The sequence below is a fragment of the Eleutherodactylus coqui genome, chromosome 1 (assembly GCF_035609145.1).
Source record: "Eleutherodactylus coqui strain aEleCoq1 chromosome 1, aEleCoq1.hap1, whole genome shotgun sequence".
Lineage (NCBI taxonomy): Eukaryota > Metazoa > Chordata > Amphibia > Anura > Eleutherodactylidae > Eleutherodactylus > Eleutherodactylus coqui.
Genome location: NC_089837.1, coordinates 184,131,506 through 184,146,926, shown reverse-complemented (window position 1 = coordinate 184,146,926; position 15,421 = coordinate 184,131,506). Strand labels below are relative to the sequence as shown.

The 15,421-nt window shown below is 41.4% G+C and overlaps 1 protein-coding gene across 3 annotated transcripts in view; it reads right to left on the bottom strand.

Annotated features, from left to right (window-relative positions):
* Positions 1-10,997, bottom strand: part of KCNQ5 (potassium voltage-gated channel subfamily Q member 5) — a 563,081-nt gene extending 552,084 nt beyond the window's left edge. For all 3 annotated transcript variants that reach the window (XM_066604505.1, XM_066604514.1, XM_066604523.1), the window contains exon 1: positions 9,654-10,997. In XM_066604505.1, the coding sequence (XP_066460602.1) occupies positions 9,654-10,051 (398 nt within the window). In that variant the 5' untranslated portion in view covers positions 10,052-10,997. The remainder of the gene's footprint in view (positions 1-9,653) is intronic.
* Between the last annotated feature and the right edge of the window lie 4,424 nt (positions 10,998-15,421).

The window sequence follows — 15,421 nt, the reverse complement described above, 5'->3', positions numbered from 1 at the left end:
GATCTACAGACAGGAGTGAGAAAATGTAATAAGGGAGGATGACAGTTATAGGTTATTGGCTAAGGGGGCTTTTACGCGGGAACGATTATCGTATGCCCAAGCAAACAAGCACATGATGTCACCATTTGCTCATTCGCTTAGGCAGTTTAGACACAAAAATAAATATATACTCGTATATATATATATATATATATATATATATTTTTTATTTTTTTTTTAAACAGAATGATTCAGTCATTCATTTCACTGTACTAGTGAATAAGAATGACTGGACGATGAGGGTTTAAACAATTAGCGCCCAAGCCAACAATGATTTTTATGCTTGCATTAAATGAACGATTACCGAATAAATCATTGTTCATTTGTTGATTACATTTTTTCTCATTTAAACGATTTTTTGAACAATGACCGTTCTGTGTAAAAGGGCCTTCAGTGCAGAGCATTGGTTGATTGGCAAACAGAGATCAGAGTAAAAACGTATGACATTGCAGCATTGTGAAGACTAGACTGCATGAGTATTCCAGATCCACAATATTGACAGGCTGCCTTCTAGGAGAGGAAATTAATGACATAAGTCAGTCTCTTTGAAAAAAGTGTGCAATACTAATGCAATACACATGACCCACAGATAACATACTGATGCATCCATATTTGTAACACTCTTCATATACTTTAATTGGTGTTTTTTCTGCAAAATGGATGAAAGTAGAGCATGCTGCATTTGTAAAATATGCATGTACTGGAATACTGTTTGATTCCACTGTACTACAGACCATACTTTCAAGCCCTTACCACCTCAAAAATATTTCTTAAATCTACTCTTTCCACAACGTTAAGTAAGCAAAGATTCTAAGCATGTCCTCATGACCACACACACAAGCAGCCATCAAACACCAGATTAGACCCCAAAATTAATTCGGACCTTAGACTAGACCGATCCACTTAAACCTTGTCTTGCTCAGTCCTGATGCTTTGCTCATTATAGGAACAATCATGTCATGAGTTGTGACCCAGCAGCAATAAAAATCATTGTAGCTCCTTCATAAACCTGCTGGTAGCCCTACAACAACTGCCCATAGGACTGCCATGCACAGAGGAGGCACAGTAGACAGCTGGCACTGTAGGTTCACTCACAATCATAGAATGGTAGAGTTGGAAAGGACCTCCAGGGTCATCTGGTTCAATGCAATAATCAGCTTGGTCAGTAACTGGCTACTTGAGGGAGACCTGACTACTATATAAACCCATCCAATACTCTGATAGAGTTCTCCATAAATTGCTGCAATAACATGAAAAGTTTTGGATCACTTAAAGACACAGTTCACTGATGGGAAAAGTGCTAAAGTTAAGCTCAGAATATAGACAGTCTGTCCAAGCCAGTATATGAGAAAGAATGAGTATAGGATGAAGAGAAAAGGTGAGTCACAGAGAGCGTATGCCTGATGCCCGAGGTGCTCATGTGGTAATGCCTGGCAGGCAGGTAAGAGCTGACATAAGTTTTATTAGTGGGTTGGGAGAAATCTCAGGGAGCGAGTTGTCCCTGCTGCCAGAACACATTTGTCGCAATATTTACATGAAAGCATTAACAAGAAACAACTCCAGGATAAAACGATACAACCTACCTATTGTATACCACATGAATAGTGTATTCATTAAACAAGTTGTATTTACCATCCAAACATAACATACTAATCCTGTTATTACTTTTATTTAACAAGATAACAAATAACTGTACCCAAAGTAACACATTAGTATGGAAGAGCCTACAAGGAACTGAAAGGGTTATTCAGTAGAATAAAACATGAATGTTACAAAGTAAAACATGCCACTGAAAAGGCTCAAAATTCATGGTATTCTTGAAAAAGCACAAAAAGTGTGTAAAAGAGGCTTACGCTCTTAGCTATAACCAGAGGCGTAACTTGAAGCTCCCGGGCCCCGATGTAAAAACTTGTAACAGGGTCCCCAACTATAATGCTTTATTCATAGTACTGGGTTCCCTATATGGAGAAGAGAAGCCTTATAGGCCCCCTAAGGCTCCTGGGCCCGGGTGCAACCGCATCCCCTGCATCCTCTATAGCTACGCCCCTGGCTATAACCATACTGCAGTATTTTATCTTGGAATTGAGTGCCTTAATAAATTATGCTTTAAATGCCAGTTGCAGTTTTGATAACTTGACTTTTTTACAAGACGGTAAGTTTTCTTCTTGATGAAAGACTACAAGATTTATTTATGACTTGCTAAAAGGAGCAAAGAATAAATGAAATGTGATTTGCGTACAAAAAGGAAACCATTCCAATAAAATAAAATTACCACTCCAGTTGCAAAGGACATTAATTCTAACCACAGACTACGTAACATGACAAGCAAACATTGTGGGAAAACAGTAGCAACCCCTTCAAATCACTGGAAACATTTTAGTCTTCAGGGCAAAGCAAACATTTGTTTTCAATCAGTCGCTCATTATGTGCTCAGTTTGAGCACGCAGACTTCTCTACCAACAGCAGTCCAAGAACTCTCAAACCTGCGCCCCATTTACACAGGTTTAGCCAAGCATTTTCTCTCTTAAATCTCTGTTGGATGATGAGAATAAACATGCTAACATTACATTTACAGCTCAGCCGTAGATTCTTGGCTGTGAGAGCGAAGGCCTGTGGCAGCCAGGAGGTGACATTAACCACGGGTCATCATGCATACTAACACGCGGACTACAGACATTCTGCCTTGAGGAAGCAGCAGCTTCTCTAAACAAGAACAGATAAAATGCAGTAACTCATAGCATTACTTACCCTTGGTGAGAATGTTACAGGTATAACACATATGTAGCAAAGCTGAATCTGGCATTTAACACATTAGAATTTAATACATTTTATTGGGGCAACAGCCATCGAGTTCCCTGACCTCCTGCCCCGATACTACGTTCACACTTTGTTGCTCTGGTTCTTCGTTGGTTTGGCCTCGATTGGTGGTTTTGGTGTTCGGAATGAAGTAGTTCTAGGAAATGTTCTTAGAACTGCTTTATCTCAAACCCTAAATGGGGACAGCATATAAACCACATGGTTTTTAAAGTTATTGAAGTCAATCTGTTATATCGTTGCCCTCAAAATACAACAAATAGCAGCAAGCTCCATATGACCTTAGCCTAATTGGAGATGTAATATTGTATCTGTAGGCTTCTATTGGGCCTTACTGTACCACTGTATGTGGCCAATTTAATGCGGAGACAAGTGGAGTTTTGCTTGTTAATTTCGAACTTCACAGAATGAGGAATGACTCATGGAAATAACTTGATACATATATTTAGGGCTCATTCACACAGGCGTATATACACCTTTTATTGCATTTTTTTTTTTTTTTTGCGCTCATCAAAAATGCAATGAATATGCATGCAAAAAATGTGCAATACCCAGTGAATACGCACAACTTTGGTCTGTAAAAACGCATATCTCACAGACTAAAATTGTATATGCCATGTTAATGAGTCTCAAGTGTTAATAATATTGTCAGGACAATGCAAAAAGATTTTTTCCAAAAATTTAGCTTAATAAATGTTTTCCTAATTTGTTGTGACAGTATCGAACCCCATCACATATGGCCATAGTCATGAGTCCTAGCTCAGTAGGTTTATCATGACGACTTATGTCAAATAAAACACTCAGCCCTTCTACATTTGATTAATACAATTCTGGTGTATCTGTACCTATTCAATTGGGCCTGAATCCTCCACTGGCATGTGAATGCATATGATTATTCCAGAGACAGTAACAATGGGGATGAGATTGAAAATAAATAACACATTGTACCAAAAAGTAGTTAGGCATCATTATTTGTTGTAAACAGGAAATTCATCACAACATAATAAACTATAGTGGTGGTAAACAACATTCACAAAGTGCAGCACTATTATACCTGAGCTTAGGATGAGTGATTTCCCATGAGTCTCCTAAATGACAGCAAGCACATGATTTGCTAGCTCTCTCTCATCTTTTCTAAACCCACCATCAAGTTCAGCTTGATTGTTTCCTTTGTAAATATGTAAAAAAAAATCACTAATGCAATGTAATCATGAACAGAATCTCTGGACTATGACAGACAATCTTACAGAATCCCCAATTTACAGAAAACTGCACTTAGTTACTGATCCTCAACAATGATAAAGTTATTCTATGATCAGTGCTTCATAATAGTATTTTACACCAACACCTAAATTGCATAGAGTGGATTGTGCACATAGTCAGGAATTAGATGTCACAACACCCTGGAATATTCTTTACACTAAACAGACTTATCTGACAGTGGAGCAGGACAAGAGTCACCAATGTGGCCAAATACACCATCAGACTAGAAGTATAACCAGCGTCCTCCATGAGGAGGAGCTAGAATAGATTTAACATACAGGCTCTGATTGGCCAGTTGAGACACACGCCTCCCAGTTGACCAATCCATCCACACTCTCGTAGAGAAGCATTCATGTTGGCATCCTGTGTTGAAATTAAACTGTCATGCATCTGAGTATAGATGACGTGGGCTGGGGCTGACCCCATAATGTCACCCCAGTCCTGATCCAACATGGCCGATGAGCCGTGATACCCAAACTCAAAAAATCATAGGGCTCTATGATGCTGTGGGTTCAGGTCAGTAGACCCATGGTTGGGCTGGGATACTGCACCCTTAATACACTCATGTGGAAGTGGCCATAGATTCAACAAAAGATATCTGAAACCCACCTCATAAAGACAATCCCTTTCTATATGCCCTGCTAGGCAATGTGTACTCATAGAGAGGAGGTTTCCTGGTTAATGTACCACTATAAGCAACAGTAGAGAGACACTCACGCAGATCTTGCCCGTCAGTATATAACATGGTCAACCATACATTCAACTTGGCATGGATTACTACATTTCCTGCAAATGTACCGAGAGCACCACTAATTACTAGTTATAACCACTAATTGCTTCTGGTTGGAAAAGCCAAACTACCAGCTGATCATTGGGCCAGCTTCTACTTTGAAAAGGACCAGCTTCATGTAGCAACCCCTTCAAGATGCCTTATAGCTTTACAATCGACACAATTTTGCTGCTTTTCTTATTGAGCAAAAACAAACACTTGGCCCCAAGGTGTATGTGCGTGTCTGGAATTGGGAAATTGGATTTTGAGTCCCCTTGGGAGCAAATACTCATGTGAGTGATGTCAAGTTCTGTACTTTGATGTTAGCACTAAACTGCATAAGTAATTATATAGATTAGCGTAGAACCCCTTTAAGTTAATATTAGATTCCAGTAATGAAATCAGTAAATTTCCGATGTTACATGTGATTTCCAGTGTTCACATGGTAATTGAAATTTAATCATAAGGCTTGTGTTGTTTCTCCCATGTACTATATGAATCAGTCAGAAAGCTCTAAGCACTTGTGAAGGGATGTGTGCTCATGCATAACAACAATTTATCTAGGATATGAATATTGCATATGTTTCAGTGTATTTCTGAACTTGTAACATTATATATTTAGTAAGACCGTCTTTTGGCAGTCAGTTCATTAGACAAACAGTTTCTAGAAGCAGACTCCCAAGGATTGTACTCACGTATCCAGTAGGATTGTTACCAGCAAGGAATATACAAGAATGAGTAAAGCGAGGCTGTAAACCACCCGTAGACTATAAACAGTCATCGTATTCTGACATAGAAAGAATTCATAAGCATTATTTATCGATAATTGTTAAAGTGGGTTGCACTCAAGTCATTATAATGCAAGAACATAGTATAAGACACAAAATGGTATGTGACGGTCACATATACGATAGAAGCCTACTTCATGTATATAGTTGGTGTGTGCTTTGTAATTATACAATTAATATAGGGGAAATAGAATGTGCTTTTAATCGTTTGCCACAATACAATGATGAAATATTGATTAAAGTAAAAATGAATGTGAAAAATAATCATCAATAGGTGACATAGCGTAATAGGACAGTATTTATGTATAGGTATATTAGAGGAAAATTGGATCATGAGCCCCACTGTAGACAGTGGCCAATTAGGCTGTCCATAAACTATAGATCACTATCAGGTGAATGCTAGTTGGCCAATAGCTATGACAGCTATCTCTCCTGACTCCCTCTTCCCCCATACACATGCACACTCAGCCATTCTGATGTTTCTGAATAGGGAGAGGTGAGAAAGCTGTTGTCAAACTCCTGGCTTATCTCCCTGAGCACATGAGGATCAGGCAAGATAAAATGACCAATCCTTATCTCTCCCAGCATCTATAAGAGGCAGGTTTGGCCGATATACATCAAATGTGTATGTCAAGCTTGAGAGAGGACCTGTCATGTTGTAAAACCAGTGGGGCTTGCTGCAACTGTTGCCCCGCTGACTCTATCGATGCTTTTTTTCATGCCTCCATTCACCTGTATAGGTTCTTTTTAGAGCTATTCAAATGTGTTTGTGTGAGCCCGGCCTAAAAGAGCAGTATATTGAACACTTTAGAAAACTCTAGATAAAGCAGACAGATCTCCAATTACAAGATGTTAATTTGTGGCCTAGGCATCAAGTACAATATAAACTAGTCACAAGCTTGAACGGAAAATCTATGCCGTGAAACTGAAAAATGGCACAAATGCATATAAAATATGTCATATTTATAAGTACATACAGCAATAATGGCATTTTTCTCCTAAAAAGAGTGTACGCCTGGGCTCCCACATACGTCATTTATTTGTGGCTACACCTGTCATACAGTCGTTTCCTACAATTTGAAATGACTAATGCAATGACACATACTGGATGTTGCAGATTCAGCAGCATAGCAATAGAAACAAATGGTCAACACTAATGATAAAAGACTGGTAGAGTGTGAGGTTTAATGTAACATGAGAGCAATGATAATGAAAGCTTTAGTTTTTCTAGACACTATAAAAGTACAGTATGAGTCACACAGACAGAGCCCACCAGGAACAGTTAGTGGTTTCCTCCTTCTCTCAGCCATAAGCAGAAATCTAATTATGCCCTGGATAATAACACACCCATTACTATTTCAGAAACTTATCTCACTTGTCTCAAACAAGTGGCAGGGCTTCCTCTGCAAACGCATATGTCTGCAGTAATCTGCATTCATCGCTGGTCCACAGTCAGCTGCCTTCAAGCCACTGCCTCTAAAGCAGCCCAAAATTGGGGGCATTTTTCTCAAAGTGGCATTTTAGTACTGTGGTGGAGCTCTATCAGTAAAATGATTGGGTCTTCTCAGATACATCCTATGCGGGTACAAATAGAGATAGATAGATAGATAGATAGATAGATAGATAGATAGATAGATAGATAGATAGATAGATAGATAGATAGATAGATAGATAGATAGATAGATAGATAGATAGATAGATAGATAGATAGATAGATATGAGATAGATAGATAGATAGATAGATAGATAGATAGATAGATAGATAGATAGATAGATAGATAGATAGATAGATAGATAGATAGATAGAAGGGACATGAAAGTGTTATGCTACCAATTGATCATATACTGCAGGCAAGTGGCCGGAAGAAGTAATATTAGACAACATTTCTAAGATACTGCCATAGTAGCAGACAGCTATTTTAAAATAATGCAGATGATCATTCTATGTGGCCAAAACAGGAGAAATCTCTGAAAGCTATTTTCAAGCTTCCAGCCATTGGAGGCAGATGTTAGAGCAAATGTCTATTTTCCACAGTGGCCAGTGGTGTTGAAGCACTTTCTGAATATTCAAAGCAAATGACTGGTGACCATAAAACTACACAAGTTATTACATAATGAATAGTCCAACAGAAACATTGTTTGTGGGAAAATGTCAAATCTTCACTGAATTGTCAGAAAAATAACACCATTTATGGCTATGTTAACAGGCTTCACTTGCAGATCTCATCTCCTGTCTAACGTGTAGCAGTGCACAATTCATACACAAACTTGCACATAACTTGTTGAGCCAGCACACTGGCAATAGTACATAATGCCATGTGAGATGACATGATTGGTCCTACGTGGAAAAGCCCATATGACTGTAAGTGTCATCGGGGTCTTCCCCTTGAGAATAATAATACATTAGCAGCTTTCAGAATCATATATAGGTTTGCATATGTAGTCATTAATGCTCACAATGGTAAGTAGTACCCAGAAAGATGCCAGGACTTTCTTTACATATGAAAGACCTTTTGACTAAAAGCGTAACTGTAAGTGTCTTCTCCATCAATGCACATTAATAAAGCCATATATATAAATGTATATACAGTGTCATCTGGCAATTACACAGAGCACATAACTATACAATTCCCTTCAAAATATTAATAATGTCTTTAAAACACGCAATTTTTTTTTGCTCTATTGGAATACTAAATAGGCGTACCTACAATTTGTAGTATTTACAGTGCTGAACATAGATCACAGTGATATGTAATTCCCTATAAGATGCCAGGGCTGTTTCTACATGGGAAAACCCAAGTGATGCAGGATGCCAGGGCTCCATCATGCATTATATACTATTGGTCCCTTTGCAAGTTTATATATGGAATGTAGTAATTGTAGTGCATAGCATAACTTTCACTAGTTTATAATGAATGCCCTATTAGATGCCAGGACTGTGCCTACATGTAAAAGCCGAAGTGACTGTGCAGAATGTCAGGATTCCACCATGCATTGTATACTATTGGCCCCTTTGCGTGTTTATATACAATATGTAGTAATTACAGTACATAGTATATTTTTCATTTGTATATAATGTATGTCCTGTTAGATGCCATGGCTGTGCCCATGTGGGGAAAGCCCATCTACCTGTGCATGTTATCAGGGCTCCACCATGCATTGTATTCTATTGGTCTCTTTGCAAGTTTATATGCAGCATGTAGTAATTATAGTGCATAGTATAACTTTCACTGGTATATAATGAATGCCCTGTTAGATGCCAGGACTGTGCCTACATGTAAAAGCCCATGTGCCTTAGCATTGTATACTATTGTCCTTTTTGCATGCTTATATACAGTATGCAGTAATTACAGTACATAGTATATTTTCACTTATATATAATAAATGCCCTGTTGGATGCCAGAACTGTGCCTACACGTAAAACCCAAGTGACTGTGCAGGATGTCAGGACTCCACCATGCATTGTATACTATTGGCCCCTCTGCAAGTTTATATACGTTATGTAGTAATTATAGTGCATTGTATAACTTTCACTGGTATATAATAAATGCACTGTTAGATGCCAGAACATGGGAAAGCCCATGTGCCTGTGCAGGATGTTAGGACCCCCCCATGCATTGTATACTACTGGCCCCTTTGCAACTTTATATACAGTATGTAGTACTTATAGCGCATAATATAACTTTCACTGGTATATAATAAATACCATATAAAATGACAGGACTAAGACTACATGGGAAAGCCTATGTGCCTGTGCAGGATGCCAGGGTTCCACCATGCATTGTATACTATTGGTCCTTTTGCAAGTTTATATATGGTATGTAGTAATTATACATGCACAGTATATTTTTCACTAAATGCCCTGTTAGATGCCAGGGCTGAGCCTACATGGGCTTTCCCATGTGCCTGTGCAGGATGCCGGGGCTCCATCAGATTTTAATGGGAATGACTAGCAGCACAGAGTGGTGCCAGGTACTCACACGAAGACGTGGTAGACGAATGCCCAGCCGCGGGGTCTCTCCAGCACGTTGTACAGGTAGTTCTGCACCCTCCGGTACTTGACGTTCCTCCGGCAGCTCTGGCTGCTGTTGTAGGACAGCGGCTTCCCTAATAAGCTCATGCGAGCTCCCTGCTTCCCCCGGCGGCTCTCCTGCAGGCCACCTCCCGGTCCCCCGGTGCCGCCTCTGCCAGTTTCACTTGTGCCCAGGAGAAGCAGCCCGTCCCCTCTATTGGAGTTCAGCAGCACCCTGCTGCCCCGACCCGACTCCACATCCTTCATGCCGTAGTAGCGGTCCCTGCCCCTGCCTCTCCCTCCAGAGCTGCTCTTCATCCAGAGCCCGGAGCCTCCCTCATCACCTCCACTATGGTTGCGGGGCATGGCATCACCGGCGTGGGCACAGAGGGCAGAGCGAGGTGCTCGGGGTGCATGCACAGAGCAGACCTGGGGACGAGGTGGCAGCGCTTCCTGGCTTCACTTGACGACTGTCAGATCCGATCACAACAAGTTGGCACAAGACATATGTAGAGGAAGGATGCCAGGGGGTGCAGCGTCTCTTGTCACTTGGAGATGTCAGGGGCAGAGCTCCCGGAGACAGGACGTCTCCTCATCCACAGCACTGGAGTTGCACTCTTCCGTGCGATCTCTCTGCTCTGTCTCACCAAGCCACATATTCTCCTCCAGAGTGAGAGCCCTCCTCAGTAGATGGAATTCTCTGCCCTGTGTGGGGGCACCATGCCCAGCAGCAGCAGCACAGGTTACACACCAAGATGTCTCTAGTCTCAGCCAACCTGTGTGACACCCTGTCACAAAGTGCCACCTCCAGCCAGAGCCCCTGCCATCAACTGCTCCAATCTCCTTCTTGTGATGAGTAGACTGTCATGTGATGGGCACAGATCACCAGCTGCAGAGTGCCCATGTAACACAGATCCCACAAGATGATCTCAGCTGATGTCACTCCAGGAGCTCAGCACTGTGGAATTCCCTTGCTGCTCTTTGTACAGGAGGGGCAATGATCACACAGCTCACAAGCCACAGATCACACAGGCTGCTGCACCCTCAATGAGTACTGGATCCCCCACCACTGGTCACACAGGCTGCTGCACGCTCAGTCAGTGCTGGATCCCCCACCACTGGCCACACAGGCTGCTGCACGCTCAGTCAGTGCTGGATCCCCCACCATTGGCACTTCCAGACAGCTGGACCTTCATGAAGAACGCTCTCAGTAGCAGAGGGAAGCATGGAGCCCACCACTTCCAGGCAGCTGCACTCCAACAACTTTTCCAGGAGGATCCAGTAACTCTGTGACAGTCTGGAGAGGCTGCAAGTCACTTGTCCCCGTGCAGCCTCCAGCCCTGTACTTCTGCCGGTGCTGCTGCAGCTGACATACAGGCTGATGTGGGAGTGGAGGAGGGGGTGTGGGGAAATGCACAGAAGCTGTTAGCACTGTGCTGTGGGGGAGAAGCAGCTGGCCACATTCCTCCTTGCACTGGCAGCAGCTCTTTTCTTGCCCCTTCCTTCACATGCTATATATGCTCCTCACTGGGTGTCTATATGTCTGCGCTGGCCTCCTAAGGCACAGGTGCAACCAGCAGTCTAAGTTGGGGGTGGAGATCTTTGTGGGCTGAGCGGCTTTTACATTATATAAGCCCATCCAAAACTAAGGCAATTACTGTTTTGCAGACAGAACTGAAAGCAGCTGCCAAATTCTGCAAGATACGTTTTATATACTTGAATTAAAGGGTTAAGTGAGCTGTACCACCGAAGCATTCATTTACTGAATATTTCAGGAGACTTCAGTAAGGTTTGCAGGTTATTATACTTTATAAAGAGGCACAATTTTCACAAAAATAGAATCAATCCCATAGAGAAGAGGAGGATAAAAGGAATTGATTCCAAATAACAGAAAAGGGTAAAGCTTCCCGAAGAAATGGATCCCGAATAAGAGCAATGGTTTCATATTCTAAGGTATAGCTTAAATCAGCGTTTCCCAACTTTTTCAGTCTTAGGGGCACCCCCTGGGATTTTTTTTTACTGCAGGGCATCCCTTCCTAAAAAGGGGTGTGTGGACAGGGGGTGGGGCTAGGTGCACAGCTTATTAGGACGTATGATTTTACTCCGTTATGCCAGTGGTAATAATGCCCCCTCTGAGTGGCCCGAGTAATAATAGTACCTCTAAGAGTGGCCCCTCTACTAATAGCACGTCACAGATGCCCCTAAAGGATCCTGGCCTCAAGGCTTTCGATACCCCATAGTGACAACCACAGACATCCACATCTTCTTTAATATGCTCCCATAGTGCCTGTCTACTTTAGATGCTGCTAAAGGGCCCCAACCTCAGATTCCCCTATAGTGTCTGCCTTAGATCTCACATTCTCCTATAGTGCCAGTCTCAGAAGCGCCCATAATGTGCAGTTTCACTGGCCCTCCCCAAACAACGTGTGGCCTCACAATGCCCGTTTCTACATTCCCCAAACAACAGGAGGTAATTGATTTCTTTTAACAAAAGACAGTTACCTCCTGACTCAACATTGCTCTTGGCCACTTACTGGGGCTGGTTCTGGTAATAGAAATGCACTGCCTCTCTCACTACTGTCTGCAAAGGTTATGTCACACAGTCTTGCAGCTGATGCTTCCCCCAGGCATCCTCTGATGTCATTAGAGGATAGAATGTGCCTTCTGCTTCCATTGGATCACAGCTAGCCATGGGCAGAACTTCCACTTGTCTCTGCCATCACCAGTGAGCTAGAAAGGAGGGGATAAAAAATCCCAATTGCGGCTTATTTATTCCCAGCCTACCACAGCAACCCTGGTGGGTTCTCATAGTGCTCCATGGTGCTGCTACCAGTTGGGAATTACTGGCTGAGGCCGAATGCACAATTGCAGATTTTTGCTGTGAAATCCGCAGTGGGCATCTGGCTGCGGGTTCCGCACAATAGCCGTCCATAGGATGCAATGTCAAAAGTGATTAATCCACACACGAGCGGAAATCAACACTCCATTTTGGAGTGTTGTTCGCATGGACGGCTTCTATTGATGTCAATGGAAGCCGTCCGATCCGTGGCCTATCTGGAATGACAATTCCGAAAAGGTTGTGGGACCCACATCATTGCCTAGTGACAGTATGGGGAAATCTGCACTGCGCATGTGCCTCAGCGTGACAGCCGGCAAATCCACAGTACAGAAGAAAGAAGACACGGACAGGTATGAAGGGTCGCTGGCCACGGGCATGGGTGGATTCCGTGCGGGATTCCTCATGCAGAATCTGTGCACACTCGTGTCCATTCGGCCTTAAATAAACAATATTCATAAAGCCTCATAAATTAGTGTTCGATACAAAATGGAGACAAAAAGGTAGATAAAGTTGCTCCCCTTCTTATGTTACTTACAGACACAACAGCTATTAGAACTTGGTACATATTTGTCTTTCGTGGAGCTGCTGATCCCAAAGATGCCAATAACAGTAACACCTGTGGTCTCTTCAGGAGTTTGTACATATATGGTTGTGTAGAATTGTTGAGACTAAACAATGTGAAAAAGGGGGTGTAACCCGAAAAGTATCATTGTAAGACAAGCACAAAATAAAGCATTTGATCTAGGATGATGAAAGAATCAATCAACTCTTTGATCTTAGTTACAAAAAAAGAGTCAGATGCCTTTATTCTATGAAACTACATTCCAAACACATTGTAAAGGACATGGTTCTTCTAAGGAAAATGGATAAAGCAGCTCAAAAGAAAATATCACGGAGGATAGTATCAATCTACCCATAAGATTCATTGGAGAAGAAAGATAAGCTGTTCATAGGAAAAGATCTCCAGTGAGAAGAAACAGGTCCTAGAGATGGAAGAACAAGAAAGTCTCCTAAAACAAAGAAGCCTAGAGAAGGTAAAAGGTTGAGAGCAAATATTCAGTTGTGAGCTCAGAAATGATACGAGAGTCAGCTCTTATAGCAGATAATTGCCTGCTATTTTCCTCATATCTTGCTGCTTTTAAGCTCAGTTTCAATGAGGGCAGAACTGTGATCAGCGACTACAGTTTTCTTACAGTGTTTGCAGGAAATATGAGGTTGTCTGAGACACACTCCCTGTCTCCTCATTGGTTTAGGGAGAAACACTCTTGGCTTATCATTGGTTCAGGCAGACACACCATGCAACTCTGCCTTCTCTGATTGGCTGTTGTGTATAACACAAGTCTTTCAAAGGATGACCAGGATGTCAGTGCATGGCGAGCTGATTTCCAGCGCAGCAAAAGCAGCGTGATTATCAAGTACAGATTACTAAACTATCAGTGAGAAAAAGATTTATCAGGTAACTGGCACATATATCCTGAGATAAATAAGCCTTACATAGGGGAGTCTGGAGGATCACTTTAAACTTCCCAAAGAAACGGATACCAAACATACAGTATTCTCGAATGTAGAAAAGGATACAGTTTCCCAGTGAAAAAGATAAGACGTTCTTAAAAGAAAATATTACAGAGAGGCGGAATGAAAAAGTCACCCAAACTTATAGATTTCAGAAAGAGGAAAGAAAAGTTTCCTACAGTGAAGAAAAAAGTAATAGTTTCATTAACCACTTTGCACCCCATTTCGTACGTTCACATTATGGAATGGCGAAGGTTAAGGCGAAATGCTGCATATTTATGGCGTGTAGATGCGCAGACTCAGAAGCTGAGCTGAGCCTTCGCAATCCGTATTTGGAGACAACTGTGGAAAAATGTAAAATATAATGTTGGTGTCATTGTAATCATACTGACCTGCAGAAAAAATTTAGCATGTCGTTTATATCACATGGTGAACACCGTAAAAGAAAAAAAAAACAATGGTAGCATTCATGTGTTTTATCACCAAGCGCCTTCCCCCCAAAATTATTATAGTTATACAATACATTATATATACGCCAGAAGGATGTCAATGAAAACTGCAGTTCACCTTGTAAAGACCAAGATTTCACATGGCCATGATGGGGGAAAAAGAAAAAAGTTTTGGCATTTGAAAAGTGGAGATAAAGATCTCAAGAAATCATAGTTTTCTTATGTCTCAACAAGGCTGTGTCTTTAAGGGGTTAAGATATGGATCCCAAAAAGCAAAGAAAGATGAAATGTCCTCAAAAACAAATTCTAGAGAGGTGAAAAGTATGTTTCCAGGAATGATTAATCCATTGCAAGGGAGGGATAATATTACCAAAAGAAGAGTATGTCAAAGCTATATTCATTCCCATATCTTGGAATATTCCTATTTTTTCTCATTGATGGAAATATAACACTAACAGCAGCTACACTTTATTTTTGACAAATTGGAGTCCAAATAATAACTAGTGGGTCCCTATATGTGTTTACAGGAAATTAATCCGGAATAAGAATTCAATTAAACCAAAAAGCATCACATCCATCAGTCCTGGTGCAAGAAGGGACCTACGCTGTGGTGAATATGGGTCAGTTATGTATAACTTAGGGTTTCCAGAACCCTGTTGTACTATACATTTGGCAAGCTCTGTTCACGCCTGCCTGTCATTTTCATCAGCTCTTTCTGCATGTTACTGTAAAAAAAAGAGCATGGAGTGTACCCATACTTTTATGTGATTACCAAGGATAAGCTGCCATGTATGTGTGCATGAGGAATAATACTATTTCTGACTATTATCTGACTTTATATCCTGCATTTTACCAGTTTCTCTCTTTTGCAGGCTGTATACCTAATTTTCAGATTTCCCTAAGCTGGTTGCTAGAGACTAGCTGGTATGATGGCAC